The 15,089-nt window shown below is 40.8% G+C and overlaps 1 protein-coding gene across 1 annotated transcript in view; it reads left to right on the forward strand.

Annotated features, from left to right (window-relative positions):
• The window catches only part of Slc22a15 (solute carrier family 22 member 15), a 68,368-nt gene that overhangs the window by 36,314 nt on the left and 16,965 nt on the right, over positions 1-15,089 (forward strand). The window contains exons 5-8 of the mRNA XM_026394172.2: positions 2,973-3,102; positions 7,810-8,025; positions 11,538-11,678; positions 14,263-14,348. Of these exons, the coding sequence (XP_026249957.1) occupies positions 2,973-3,102; positions 7,810-8,025; positions 11,538-11,678; positions 14,263-14,348 (573 nt within the window). The remainder of the gene's footprint in view (positions 1-2,972; positions 3,103-7,809; positions 8,026-11,537; positions 11,679-14,262; positions 14,349-15,089) is intronic.

Raw genomic sequence — 15,089 nt, forward strand, 5'->3', positions numbered from 1 at the left:
TCCAATGTACTGAAAGGTTACTGTGGTCGGCGTGTGAAGAATGAACGAAAGGGGAAACGAGGGGAAGTAGAAATTGAGGGGTCACCTAGGAGGCTGCGTCGTTGACCGTGTAAAACAGACAGCGACTCCGAGGAGATGTGAGCCCTGGAGGAGGAGGAAGAGGGGCATCTGAGCTGGAGTTGGGTGGGACATAACGTCCTGAAGGCTTCACAGAGATGAGACAGAGAGACTCAGGGGGACCTCGGAGTTTGTGTCTGGAAACTGGGAGGGTCCTTGGTGCCATTTACCAAATGAAGTCTCATCTATTTTCTAACCTGCCCAAATGAGCTCTTGCTGAGTCCAAATTGAGCAGGAGTGGCAGACTTGAAATTAATTAGAAGCCAGCAGAAAAGAAATCTGGGAAGTGTGCATCAATACCCCCAAGGTCCAGGGATAGTCACCGAACCACCCGTGGTGCTCCAAAACTGCCATGGGCAAAAGTGGTGATCTGAAATGTTTGTTTTTAAAATATTAATCATTTGAACGAAGTAGCTGAGAGTTTCATTGCATCTTCAGCTCCACACCTTGTCTCCACTGTCATTTCCAAGCACACACGTGTAGCTTCTTGCTAGACATCAGATGTGACTGTCTGTTGTCCCTCTCTGCCTGGGGTCATGTCGTCACAGTATTTAAGGCCACCAGCTAGATACCTTTGAATATCATTTCCTCTTGTTTGTCATATCCAGTTGGTGCCAGTTCTTACTGATTGTGACAGAGACTCAAATCGTAAGAACCTGTGTATGGAGGGAAATCATTTGATTAACCACCAAGCCTTGGAGCCAGGCCTTGGAGATGCTTGGAACCAGGAAGTGAGAGGCTTCTCACCTCTGCTCCTTATCGTCTCTGGAAGCTTCCTCTGCTCAGTCAGAGATGGGTCCCAGCAGTTCCAAGTCCAGTATTTAAAATCCTGGGTAAGAGCTCTGACTGGTCCAGCTGGGGTCACCCTGGACTAGATTGACCCTGGCTGGCAGTACCACAGTGGAGATGAAGTGGTAGGATCAGTTCTCCAGTAAAGTGAGGTGGGGGGATTCTTGAAATTAGAAATGAGAGCTAGATAGAAAATATTCAAAGCCAGGTGTGGTGGTTCAGGCCTGCAATACTAGCAGCTCCAGAGGCTGAGGCAGGAGGATCACAAATTCAAAGCCAGCGTTAGCAACTTAGCAAGACCCTGTAACTAAATAATATATAAAAAGAGTTAGGGATGTGACTCAGTGGTTAAGTGCCCCTGGATTTAATCCCTGGTATAAAAAAAAAAAAAAGGAAGAAAGAAAGAAAGAAAAGAAAATTCTGAAATAGCTATGCACAAGAGACTTCCAAATATATTTTTTTAAGTTAATTGACACAAAGAGCTAAACCTATATTACAACAGAACAATAATTGTACACACTAAAATTTGTCGAACATGTATAATTTCATCTGCAATGAACAAAAACTACCATTTTTTTTAGGTATTATTATTTATATCTTAACAATGAGGAAACCTTGGCTCAGAGACATTTAGTGATTTGTCCAAAGTCACACAGGAATAGTGGCAAAATTAGGGTCCAAATTTGGTTCCTCTGAAAACATCCCATGCCTTGGACTGTCTTCCTTTTGCCGACATTGTTGTGAGTGGGTACTGCGTGCTCAGGACCATTCTGAGCCGTGACAAGAAGCCTTGTTGTTGGGAGCCAGGTGCTCTTTGACGCACTGTAATGAACCTGTAATAGGTATTGATTGTCTTAAATTTCCAGGGAAATAACACTGTCGCCATTCCCTTACTCACTGGAGTTTGAGCACACTGCACAGACTAGCACATTAGCTCTTCTTTGTGGCTCTCTCTTTTCCTTGCTCAGGCAAACAGTATAGAAGTCAGTGTTTGTTTTTTTGTTTTGTTTTGTTTTGTTTTGTTTTGTTTGTTTTGTTTTCATGATGAACTATGGACAGAAATCAAAGAAAACATTTGTTTTACAGGATTCTTGATGAAATTTTTGTAATAAGCTCAGCAAAGCCCTGTGGCTACAGATGTCCACAGAAGTTATTTTTCCGTAGAAGGGAGACAGTAGAGAGGAATGGTACAAAATGCAGAACCACCATCCAGACAGACCTGGGTACAAGTCCTGGCCATGCCCTACTCAGCCCTCTGTTCCTGGACAGTTTCCCTGTACCTCTCCGAGCTACTTTCTCAGGTTAATAATTATACCTGCTTTGTAAAACAATATATGCAAGACCATTAATGTTCAATAAATAGCAGCTCAATAAATAACTAACAGTGATCAAAGCAGTTAGAGAAGGTACATCAGAGATATAGATTTTGTGAGAATATTGGACAAGCCGGCACATTTAATACCCACCTCAATACTCATTTCAAAAAACATATAAGATTTTTAAAAAATTCTATGGCTGGTATTTTTTTTTATGTTCTGGTTAGTAGAGACAGATAAGAAACAAATAAATACAAACTGTCATGCATCTGATGGTGATGAATTAAGTAGGGAAGGGTGATGAAAGAATAGGGCACCAGGCTCTGGTTTAAGACAGGGACTTCAAGGGCATCCTCTTTGATAAAGATGGAGGCCCAGCATTCCAGTCACCATGTGGCCTAAAAACCTGCTCACCCACACACTGCCAAGACTCCGCCAGAGGCTCAGGCAGATGTCAGGGTAACTCCCAATACCAAAAACATTTGGCCAAACCCTTCAAACTCATCCTGTGTACATGTGGTCTGTGTTCCTCTCTCCTTCCTCCATTTCCACTCATTTTCTGGCCTCTCTTTTTACCTTTTATCCTCTGAGGCTGAACATTGGTGTTGGTTTTTCTCTTCTTCTGTGCCTCTCACACTTTTCAGGCAAGGGCTGTCATCTCGTGAGTACAGTTGGCTCTGGGACTTGGGGTTGGAAATGGGACTGCAGACCAAGCTTTCTCTGGTGACCTTTCTCTTTTCCCTGCATTAGGATCCATTGGCGGCCTCTTCTTTGCCGTGGGCATCGCCCAATATGCCCTGTTAGGATACTTCATCCGCTCCTGGAGAACCCTAGCCGTCCTGGTGAACCTGCAGGGGACAGTCGTCTTCCTCTTATCTCTGTAAGTAGCTCTTCTTCCCAAGAGTTTCAATCCAGTGAGCAGAAGGGATGTAAAAGAGGATGCAGGTCAGCGCTTGGCGTACACTGACTTTGGGGGAGAACTGACCTCTGCAGGTGATCCAATCCTTGGCCGCTCCTGGCATGAGAGATGGATGCCGCTTAGTTAGTTCAGAATGCAGGTACCTCTGTTTTAGATAACCACTCAATATGCTGCCTTTAAACTTCAGATTGTTGGCATAGGGTACCAGTTTTGTTTTGTTTTTTTAACTCAATGCCTCAAGCTTAAAGATCTTCAGGCTGGATCAGACCATGGGCTAGGAGTGGCCCTGAGGTATGATACTGTGAGCCAAGTATTCAAGTTGAATGTGTTTGCTAAGTGAACTAAGCCAGTCCCCCCCAAACCAAAGGCCCAATGTCATCTCTGAGATGCAGATACTGACTCAAAAAATAAGGGAGAGGAGGGCAGCATAGAAGTTCAATGGATTAGATAAAGGGGAATGAAGGGAAGGGAGGGGGAGGGGAATAGAAAAGACAGTAGAATGAATTGGACATAACTCTCCTGTGTTCACATGTGAATACACAACCGGTGTAACTCCTCATCGTGTGCCACCACAAGAATGGGATCCTAATTAAAATAAGTTATGCTCCATGTATGTACGATATGCCAAAATGCACTCTACCGTCATGTGTATCTAATAAGAACAAATACAAAAAAAAAAAAATGTGGGGGGAAAAATTGTGTAGTAGCAACTGTTTAACCTGAAGATGAGTCTCATTTCAGGGTCCCTAACGTGCACTCTGGAAGAGTCTCAGACGTGGGGGATGCCCTTAGAGTGCAGAGCAGTACCAGGCTGGCTCCCTGGTCAGGGTGGGTTCTATAAATAATGGCCCAAAGGGTCACACTGTGACAGTGGTGGGCCACCCACGTTCGCCCATTTCATCAGAAGTTTCAGTGTGTCCTATCAAAGGTCTTTCTTACCTGAGGGGTCCAGTTTCTAAGTTTACTCATTAAAATCCTTGGCATGAACGAGGTTTTCATCCCATGGTACCAGCTTTCTTCTGTACCATAAGACAAGAGAGAGAGAGAGAGAGAGAGAGAGGTGATAATATTTTAATTCAGGTGGCTCTTTCATTTAGTAACTCTGCACCCTGGTTCTAATTTGACCTTTCATGGGGATCCAACTAAAATTTGCTCTCCTATGCAATAGTCATCGTTAACCTGGACTAAAGAAACAAAATTCATGAAAACTATTTATTTATGTGAATTAGAGTGAGGCAATTTTATTAGAAAGGGAAACCCAGCAGTATTTTATTAGCTTCTATATTATACATCTTTGAAAAACAATAAGTGGGTGCCTACTACAGGACGTAGATTTAGTAAGAACTCATGTAAATATTTTTTTTTTTTAGATAATTTTGGCTTTACTATAAATTACTGCAAATTCTTAATATTTATTTTTAGTTCTCGGCAGACACAACATCTGTTGGTATGTGGTGCTGAGGATTGAACCCCGGCCACACGCATGCCAGGCGAGCGCGCTACCGCTTGAGCCACATCCCCAGCCCTCATGTAAATATTTATGAATGCATATGCTTTCAGCTGTAGGAGCTCGGGCTTCCCCATGCAGTCTGGCTCTCTCCTCCAACAGTCGTGTGAATTCCATGGATAATCTACACCATTCTGCTCTCATTTATCTGAGTGAATAGTCTGAGTTGGTTTCTGCTAGTGCTAGGTAGGGGTATCTCCCCACCGGAAAATGAATTCAGGTCGAGAGCAGTGGAAAATAGAGGGAGGAAGACGCATGCAATTAGATATCGACTTACTCCAATCCTGGAGCACCCAGCGTCCCACCGATGGCCTCCCGTGTGTTTCCCATCTTTCTTTCCTGAATTCTCCAGCACATAACCGGTCTCTTCAGGGGCCTTTTATTTCTGCCTCATCCTTGCCTCTCTGAACCAGGAGTCCTCAGACAGAAGCAGGCTCAGCTCCACAGTGCATTTCCCCCAGCCCCAGAGCCCAGGGCCTTCCCCTCAGTACAACCTTGCTGTCCATCGGACAGACACAGGCACAAAGATATCCATAATGACTTTCACAATTGGCCATCATCAACATTATTTTAGAATCATCTGTTGCTTGTTTACCAGAAACATTTTTACCTAGCTTAACATTTCCTTATTTTGCTGGGCACCATGGCCCACGCCTGTAATCTCAGCGGGCTTGGGAGGCTGAGGCAGGAGGATCACAAATTCAAAGTCAGCCTCAGCAATGGCGAGGCACTAAGCAACTTGGTGAGACCCTGTCTCTAAATAAAATATAAAAAAAATAAGGCTGGGGATGTGGCTCAGTCAGTGTCCAAGTGCCCCTGAGTTCAATTCCTGGTTGAAAAAAAAAATTATTTCCTTATTTTAAAAATATTTGAATCTAAGTAATTTTATTTTTGCTGAAAATGGGTGCCTTCTTAATTTACAAAGATTTGCCATCTTGAAAGATAGTCACAGAACATTTTTTGAACAAAAGGAACATTGCTGCCTTAGCCTTTTAACTTTCCAGTGTGACCATGGCACAGGTGACCATGCCATCAGGAAGAGGGCAGTATGTTCAAAGATCTGCTTTTCCTTTTAAAAACATGTCTTACTGTTTTGTTTGTAGAATCTGCATGTGTCCAAGCTCATACTCTCAAATATGTCCACAGCAAGTCAGTGACCCTTCAAAAAAGTGAGCTATTGGCCTCTGAAAATGCAGAGAAACATAAAGTACTAAATTTACACCATCAAGATAAAATTTTCCAAGTAGAAATAGTTTTGTTAACTCAGAGTTAAATTTCCAAAGCCTGAATGACTCACACATATTATCTTCAAAAAAATGCTTTTTACACTTTTAAAAGTAATTTCTTATTGTTTATAAACAATTCTGAATATACAGAGAGGCTTGGAGGAGAGGAAGACTTACATTCCCCAAAGACAATAACTGTGAATATTGTTGGTATATTTCCTGCTGGTTCTTCTTACTCCTTCCAATCCTGTACCATTTTAATTTTTATCATCTTTTACTTTCTCTACATAGTTTTCACAATCTTCTTCTTTAGACCTTTTTCTTTGTATTTAGACTGATCAGTTAGTTTTACTCAGTAGCTCATACATGACCAGGTTGATCCAATTTATCCAATCAGCAGATTAACATTCAACAGAACAATTATTCACTTGGTTATTTTCTTGCATGTCAGTATAATAATCAAATGGCAATAAAGAAGTAAATAAAGGAATTTTACAAATTGTCCAAAATAGCCTTCAATCCTGTTTTTATTGACCATCAAGTGTTATGCATGAATATTCTCTTCCTCGGTTGCAAAACTGCTGGGAAAATTCCTATTTTTTTCCAGTGTCTTTCCTCTCAGCACCTCTCATGTCAATCTGAATAAAATTAAGACTTTTTTTTCCCCTTCAGTGCTGGGGATTGAACCCAGGACATTGCACATACTAGGCAAGTGCTCTCTCACTAAGCTAAATCCCCTACCCCTGAAAATTCTTAATAAATGTTATTGACAGAGTAGCCATCTATTAAGCTTTTAAATCCTATACTGTTTGTTGCCAATTCACCATCTTATTGAAAGGCACAGGAAATTCTAAAAATCACCTTAAATACCTAATATTATTCACCCAAGTTTCATCTTTGGCAGGAAATGTCAAATTCGATGTAAATAACCTTGATGTTGTGTTTAGTAAACAAGGCTTCCACATTCCTACAGTGGCATTGTTGTCTTTGAGAAGTTTTTGGAAAATATATTCATGATTGTGAAGAAGCAAAAAAGAGCTACGTAATATTGAAGTCTTGAAACTGTGTAAGAAATATAATTATTCAACACTTTGTGGTTATATTAGAAAATAACTGTTGTTTGGTAACTAGAAGTGAACCTGAAAATAACTTTTTTATTCTTTAAGGCTTATGTAAAGATCAAGAAGTTCCTCAGGTGTGTTGGATGATTTAAATATTTTGAAACAGTAAACAGTCAAAAGTAGCTAAGATGTAACTGTTTCATTTTAAAAAAACATTTTTTTTTAGTTGTTGATAGACCTTTATTTTGTTTTATTTATATGCGGTGGTGAGAATCGAACCCAATGCTTCACACATGCCAGGCAAGTGCGCTACCACTGAGCCCTAGCCCCAGCCCTCACTAACCGCTTCATTTTTATGTGTGGTCTTAAAATAATGTCTCCCTCATAAATTGCATATCATGATGTTAGAAACACTCCTTTTAAAAAATTTGTTTTCCTAATGCAATAATGAAGATTTCTGTCTTCACGTAAAACTTTTTTAGAACTTAAAAAAAACGCACCATCTCTAACTCATAATTCTAACAACTCTTGTCCCCTGATCCACGAAGAATCTGCTTTATTCAATACTAAGGAATTGCCATTCACTTATTAAAATTGATTTAAAAATAAATGCAAGCTGGTTACCTTTATTATTGATATTTTGAAAACACACTCTTGGTTTTGGTTGATAGAGTGGGCCCCCCTAATGTTGGTGTGAATGTTGAAAACAGCCCTTTCTCTCTTTCTCTCGTATGTCATCAGGAGAGCCAAGCTTTAAAAACCTAAGGCAGAATGCAGCTGAGGTGAGGGACCTCGTGTTCTCATGGGTGATTTGTGTCCTTCCTCTGCCCATGCACCTATATGAATACACAGCCTTTAATGACGTCTCTTTCAGATTCATTCCTGAATCACCTCGTTGGTTATACTCCCAGGGTCGACTGAGTGAGGCCGAAGAGGCACTCTACCTCATCGCCAGGAGGAACCGCAAGCTCAAGTGCACGTTCTCACTCACGCATCCTGCCAACAGGAGCTACAAGGAGACTGGAAGTTTCCTGGATCTGTTCCGTTACCGAATCCTCTTAGGACACACCCTCATCCTGATGTTCATCTGGTAATCTCACATAAAGGGGTGTTTTGTGGATCTTCAACCCGAGGTTGGGTAATCTGTTCCTTCTTCAGGTTTATAGAAAGCTTTACCTCTTGACAGCAGGAGGTTGTTTTCCCCAAGACAGGACCTGTCCCCCGGCACCTGGTATGTCCCACTCAGCTCTGATTTTGCAGCCCCATCTCTGAAGCAAGAGATGATGGTACCTGCTGGGCATCGTCCTAAATTTGAGTAATGCTTGCTGATGAGGCATTTAATGTGACTATGTAAGCCCCACCCTCAAGAGAAAGAGGGCTGGAGAAAGCCAGCAAGCTCAGCAGAACCTGAAGAGTTCTACCAGCATTTAGCCTACCTGTGATTCTGGCACCAAGGGTGTTCCAGCAGTGCCCTGGGCCCCATGTTGTGTGGCAGTCCTGCTCACCCCCTCCCTGAGATGGGTGAAATGCTATCCCTTGCGTAGATGGGATCCCGGACAGTGGAAGTGAGGGATCCAAAGCCATGTATCAGATCAGTGAACGAGATGATTAGTACTCTGTGCTCCTGAATTTCTGATTCCTTAGCTTATTCCCATCTTAAAATGCCTCTCAAAATGCTCTCAGTGTTAACGTAAGTTCATTCAGTAGTTGAAGATGGTTCCACTTAAAGAAGGAAGGGTTAGAAAAGCAAAAAGTAGATGGGCACTACCATGTGTGTTTTGCACATGTGTTTTAATATTGGACATTCTGCTGGAATTTGTTTTAATATTGTATATTCTGCTATAAATTTGACCCTGGACTGGGCATGATTATTTAAAAAAAATTTTTTTTTTTAGTTGTAGCTAGACACAATAACTCTTTTTTGTTTATTTAATTTGTTTACGTGGTGCTGAGAATCAAACCCAGTGCCTCACACATGCTAGGCAAGCGCTCTACCACTGAGCCACAGCCCCAGCCCTTGGGCATGATTATTATACATCACAACTAAAGGATGATTGTGCTGTTTATAAGCATTTGCCATGAAGGGTGCATAGAAACCCACATTTTCATGGAAGAATAAAGGAAAGTGACTTTACATAAAAGCAGTTGTGTGTATAAAGCTGAAAAGAAGAGTTGCTTGAGAATAAGAAGCTGAGAAGGTGTTTTTCTGTATACTGAGTCTCTTTTCCTACCCAGACAGTGACTGCCCCCTGGATGGTCAGGGGCCAGGTCCTACCAACTGCTGCCTTCTCCACAGAACCAGCACAGTGTAGGGGTATCACAGATCCATAATGCTGAATGGAAGATACAGCTTAGAAACATGAAAATCAAGAGAACCTTTGAAAACCAAATCTGGTTAAACACCAAATCTGATTTGGTGTTCACTTATTTAAAAGCAAATATTTATGAAGTCTGTTCAAGTTACTTGGGGCTCTACAGAACTCTGCATTTGTAAGTCACATAGATAGTCAAAACCCTCTGCATTGGAGGAAGCCCCTATTTGAAGATTTTTTACTGTTTTTTATTTTTGTTTAAGTTTTTTTTTTTTTTCCTAGTTATATTAACTTCTAGATTCAGGCCTTCGCCAAATTAAAACAAACAGAAACCAAGCTAAGGGACAGGGAGCCTGTCCCAGTTTATTTTATTTCTTACACAGCCAAAGATACTCTTCTCAAATAAACTTCTTCCCCCTGGGCTTGGAATGTTCAAAGATGCAATAATGGAGCCAATGTCATTTGACATACTGCCATTCTTTTTGAGGATGTTGTAAAATTCGTAAATCTTTTCTGTGCCTCTGTCATTGAAGAAAGCCTTAACTAGGGAGTAAAATTATACCTCTGTATTTAACATCTGTTCCTTTGCTTATTTCCTGTGATAGTGCCTTTTAAAATGGTTCTTCAATGCCCTAAATATACTGTTAAATATTATGCAAGGATCTTAAATTTTGTTTGGTGCACATAAAGAGGATTGAAATGATTTTAATAGCTGTAATTATGGATCCCAACGACCAAGTCTGCCATGAAGGCAACTTGCATAGGAGAGGCCCAGCCTCGGGGACTTGGGGATGATCAGGCCTTTCATACCTCATGTTCTCCTGTTCTCTTTCACCGCCAGCTTGTCACTAAATTCCCCTATTGTCCTGCACTGGTTTTGTTTATTCTTGTTCTGACTCAATACCATCCCCAACTATGGCTAGAATCACTTCACTGGAATTTCTATCTTAAATGCAGTGTAGACACATTAACCCAGACCACCCACAAAGAACATTATGTGAGAGAAAGGTCTCTCCTACGGGTGGGAAGCATTTAAAGGGTATTTTAGAAAACTGCATGGATTTAAATTTGTTTAGCCTTTTGCTCACATGTGCGATGCCCAGAGTAAAAGGAAAGTGGGTAAATGAGTGTCCCTTTGCATCTGCTTCTGTGATGTCCTGGCTACGGGACTGCTCATCTGCCTTCATGCATAAGGGAGAGGAGCAGGGTGCACTTGCTCCAGGGCTTCCTCTCTCCCTTCCTCCCCAGCCTTTTCTCCTTATATCTACCGCAGCCTAGTAATAGGCCAGGGCACTTGGCCCCTTTCTCTGTTTTATTGCTTACATAGCAATTTATGGTTTACAAAATATATTCAGATACTAGTAAAGCCCAGTTTCAGTTTTTTTAAAATTTGTTCTGTTTTATTTTTATTTTAATATGCAGTTTGCTAGACACAAAAGTTCCTGTTACCGTCTTTGCTATTTGGAGCTTCAGGTTGGCACTCTGATTGGCCAAACTGCCTAGCTTTTTAGTTCCCAACTTCAGGGATACACTTGGTGCCTAGCACAATGCCTGCCATCTAAGGAGATGCTCCCTAAGTGTGTGTTTCAGAAATGATATGCATCAGTAAATTAGTAGCTTTTCAAAGGGCTCTTCCCCAGTTGATCCTTCTGGAGGATCCTGCCTCTGCTGTGACCCCTGAGTTTTCTTGCCTGTTCTGAGTCTACAGCATGTGCACCTGCTGAATGCAAGAAGAGTTAATACCCGGGGTTGGAAATTCCTATATCCCAGTGGGGTGGAGTGCCTGACATTTCTGGCCTACAGGTGACCCACTGAAAACCCATCACTTCTCAGTTCACGCTCTCCAACCATCCTTTGTTGATTTTTCTCCATGGGAAGACTTTTCCAGAGTCATTCTGATAATATCACAAAACCAGCCTTAGGCAAGTGTTCCATACATTGTTGAATTAAATGAAGGAAGAATGGGGTCATTGTTTTCTACTCAATGCAAAAATGCTTGAGAAAGCACAAACAATATCTTTTCTCTTGCAGGAGCTAGGCCTCCATTTGCTTTATATAGTATATAGACATAAATCATTTCCAAAGCCACATCATGTTTTTGTTCTTTCCTAAGATAGAAATTTACATGAAGACAGAAAGCTTTGCAGGAGAGTCAATCTTTTTGTGTGCAGCAGTTTGCATTATATTGAACCAATTCTATTTTAATCTTCTCCAGCAAACTTTGACATGTTTTCTGTTGTCTTGTCTTTTCACTTTCCTGGTCCTTTGACACCCCCCCCCCAAACTGCAGGTTCGTGTGCAGTTTGGTGTATTATGGCCTCACTCTGAGCGCAGGTGATCTAGGTGGAAGTATTTATGCCAACCTGGCTCTGTCTGGCCTCATAGAGATTCCATCCTATCCTCTGTGCATCTACTTGATTAACCAAAAATGGTGAGTATGGATGAACATGAAGTGCACCATAGAGAAGGTGTATGGGTGGCACACTGACTTGCTTATATACATACATACCTAGATATTATCATTTTTTTCTCTGTAGATAGTATCTGCTAATCACTGTGGTGATTAAAGTTTCTTTCAGGCCAAATGCATTTAGAATACGTTTTTTGGTGCAATACTTCTTTAGATTCATATGTGTGAGTTTTTATATAAGGCTTTAATGCATTATTGAAGACACCATAAGATGAGGGGGGTTTTAGTAGTCTCTAAGTACATTGTTAGGCCTAAGAGATGGGGTTATCAATATAGCTAGAATTTCATCAACCCAATTCATAGTATTTATGAGGTTTTGTAAGTAGGAAGAAAAGTGAGGGAACTAGAAAGAATTTTCTTACCTCTTAAGACCCACTTTGTTGAGAGGAAGAATAAATACCATCCTGCTCTGGCTACTTATGGTCAGTGGGCACAACTTTGAAATATATTTAAAAAGTTATTATGGAGCTCCCTTTCCTTGGGTTTTGTAAGATAATTCCTATTATTTAGCCCCTGACCATAGCAACTAGAACCCTTTTTTTGTTTGACCTAGGGATCATTTGGATCGTACCATTTCTCATTCTTTGGAAATTATCATTGTAACTAAAATCGGGGGTTGGCATGGCCCCGATGCTGTTGTCATGATGTCTACAAAACTATGAAGGGCAGGTCTGGGTCTGTTCAGTTGGACCCTTTTCTCACAGGCAGCATTCCAGATACCTGGGCTGCCTCCTGCTGGTGACTGCGGCTTACTCTCATGGTGGTCCAGGAGGCAGATGAGAGAGCATGCTGGGGAGTCTTTCCCTAGCACCCCCCGTGCTGCTGTAGCTTCCTGTGCATGCCTGGCAACCACTGAGTGTTACCAGGAAGCTGTCCATGGGCATGTCCTGGGTCTTTGCAATCCCTAGGGCCTGTCATGGTACATGTCACTTGAAAGACACTCAGTACTGGCTGTTACATTAAGCAAAATGATGGAGAAAAGAAGACTAAAGACCCTTCCAATTTCCCAGCAACTTCCACCCAGAGCCAGGATTTAAATCTGAAGCCAAGGGAAGGATGCTGCCTTTGGGGTCAGGCAGACCCAAATTCAAGGCAAGGCTTCACCAACTGTTAGCTTTATGACTTTGGCAAGTTCCCTCACTGAGCCCCCCACTGTAGTCATTCTCAAACGAGGTATTATAAAATCCCCCTGGAAAACTGTTATCAAAATTACAATGTTGACATTCTTAGCAGGGTACCCAGTATGTTCTAAGTAAATCCCCCACATTCTGGTCAGTAATTTATACAATGTTCCTAGATGCATATTCCCTTTTTACCTCTATGGGAAAGGTAGCCAAAGTTCAGATACATTAAAGTTAGTTTTAGAAACCTGATGTGATTTGTCTACTAGATAATTATTCACTAGATAATGGATTTGTGGTGTGAAACAAACAGATAACGGAGCCAGAGATTACAACAGACTCTTCTAATGAACTTGGAGTTCATGGCATAAAATTAAAAAACAAACAAACAAACAAACAAAAAAACCCCCTCACATTTTCACTGTCTTTCCAGAAATGAATAAAGTAAGAGGAGAAAGGTAAAATTTTTTATACATAGATAAAGGCCATTCAATAAGTAGAGTTAATAGATCTACAACACACAGCCTAAACAAATAGCCACATTTAAAATCTAATTTTGATTCTTGTGTACCTAAAACAATTGACTTTGTTTAGGTATCTGTTTTCTGCTTAATTGCTCTCTCTCTCTCTCTCTCTCTCTCTCTCTCTCTCTGACACTATGTGTATTCTGTGTGTAAAATATGTCAGCTCATCTGTCCATTTTTAATTTAGACAAAAACATGGTGAAGGAAGATCAGTATCGAAAAGAAACCATGAGAGAGAAGAGGGAAGGGAATGGGAAAATACTGGGGAATGATATTGGCCAAGTTACATTGGTATACTGTGTGCATGGACCACTACATAACAATAAATCCCACCATTATGCCTAACTATAGTGCGCCAATAAAAAATATGGGAAAAAAAAGAAAAGGAAGGCATAATATCTTACTTCCAAGACTAAAGCTCTTCTTTGAAAGTGATTTTAAGGTGTTCATTCCATTTCACTTAATTCTAACCCACGAACAAGACTTTTTTTTTATTTGCATTTTGAAGAGAAAGAGACTTTTCAAAACATTGTTTAAAATTGTTACTTAAATAAGATTCAGGTAACCAGAAAATGAAACGAAATAAAACATTTCGTTTTCTTTTTCAGTTTCATCCTCTAGAGGATGAAGAATGTAATTGTGTGCCTATGGTTTTATCACTGGGATTATATAAGATACTATGTGGAGAACATTTAAAATAGCATCTAGAATATAGTAGACACTCATGGAAATAGAATGATTGTATGTCCTTCCTGTTCTGTGTCCCCAGCAGACTCACATTTGCAACCTATTCCTTTAAAAGAGTTGAAACTGAGGACATTTAGATAGGAAAATTGGGAGGAAGGAGCAGATGGATTTATAAGATTCTTAAGAGAAATGTGTGATTTTTCTATTATTTAGGTTTGGTCGGAAACGGACATTAGCAACATTTCTGTGCCTAGGAGGACTGGCTTGTCTTATTGTAATGTTTCTTCCAGAAAAGAAAGGTATGCCTTTCAAATTTCTACAAGGGTTTTGAACAGCACTTTTATTACAATGAATCTCAATATAGTAGAGAGATTACCATATGCCATGCTTCATTTCTGTGATTGCATATTATTTAGCAATTGTGTAGGGTATAATGGGCCAGATTCTTTCCATTCCCTAAACTATTCTCTGGGTGAATAATGTGCTTAGAGGTGCACTATTAATTCTCTCAGGCTATTAAGCTACCATCTGGGGTGTCTGGGATGCAGTACTGGTGATGTTAGAGTTGTTTATTTGATGAGGAGGAGGACCGGTTAGTTCTGCACAGAAAGAAACTCCATCCAAGGCTGCAAGTTACACTCACTCCAGCCAGTCCCGAGACTGGAGATTGGAGACAACAGTTCTCAAAGGTGGCTTTGATTTCTCAGTTTCTCTATCAGTATACCACAATAATAATAACAACACAACAGCCCCAACAGTAATAGTCCCTGTTGGTCACAATGAATATGCTCTTGGTCTTTTGTGAAGGGTGCATATGACACCTTCAGGACCCTGTTGTATTTTCTATATTCATAGCTTTGCTATGCAGACACAACTGCAAAAAAATGTCTCTTAGCTTCTTCATCTAACCTGATTACTGCTTCAATATAGAAATTCTGTGGATACTGCAGATTTTTTTTCTTTCTTTTGTCTTTTTTTAGGCTGGGAATGGGGTGGGGGCAGCTTGCACACCTGAGGCATGCCAGTTGCTGGGAACTGTG

This window comes from Urocitellus parryii, chromosome 11 (assembly GCF_045843805.1).
Source record: "Urocitellus parryii isolate mUroPar1 chromosome 11, mUroPar1.hap1, whole genome shotgun sequence".
Classification (NCBI taxonomy): Eukaryota; Metazoa; Chordata; class Mammalia; order Rodentia; family Sciuridae; genus Urocitellus; species Urocitellus parryii.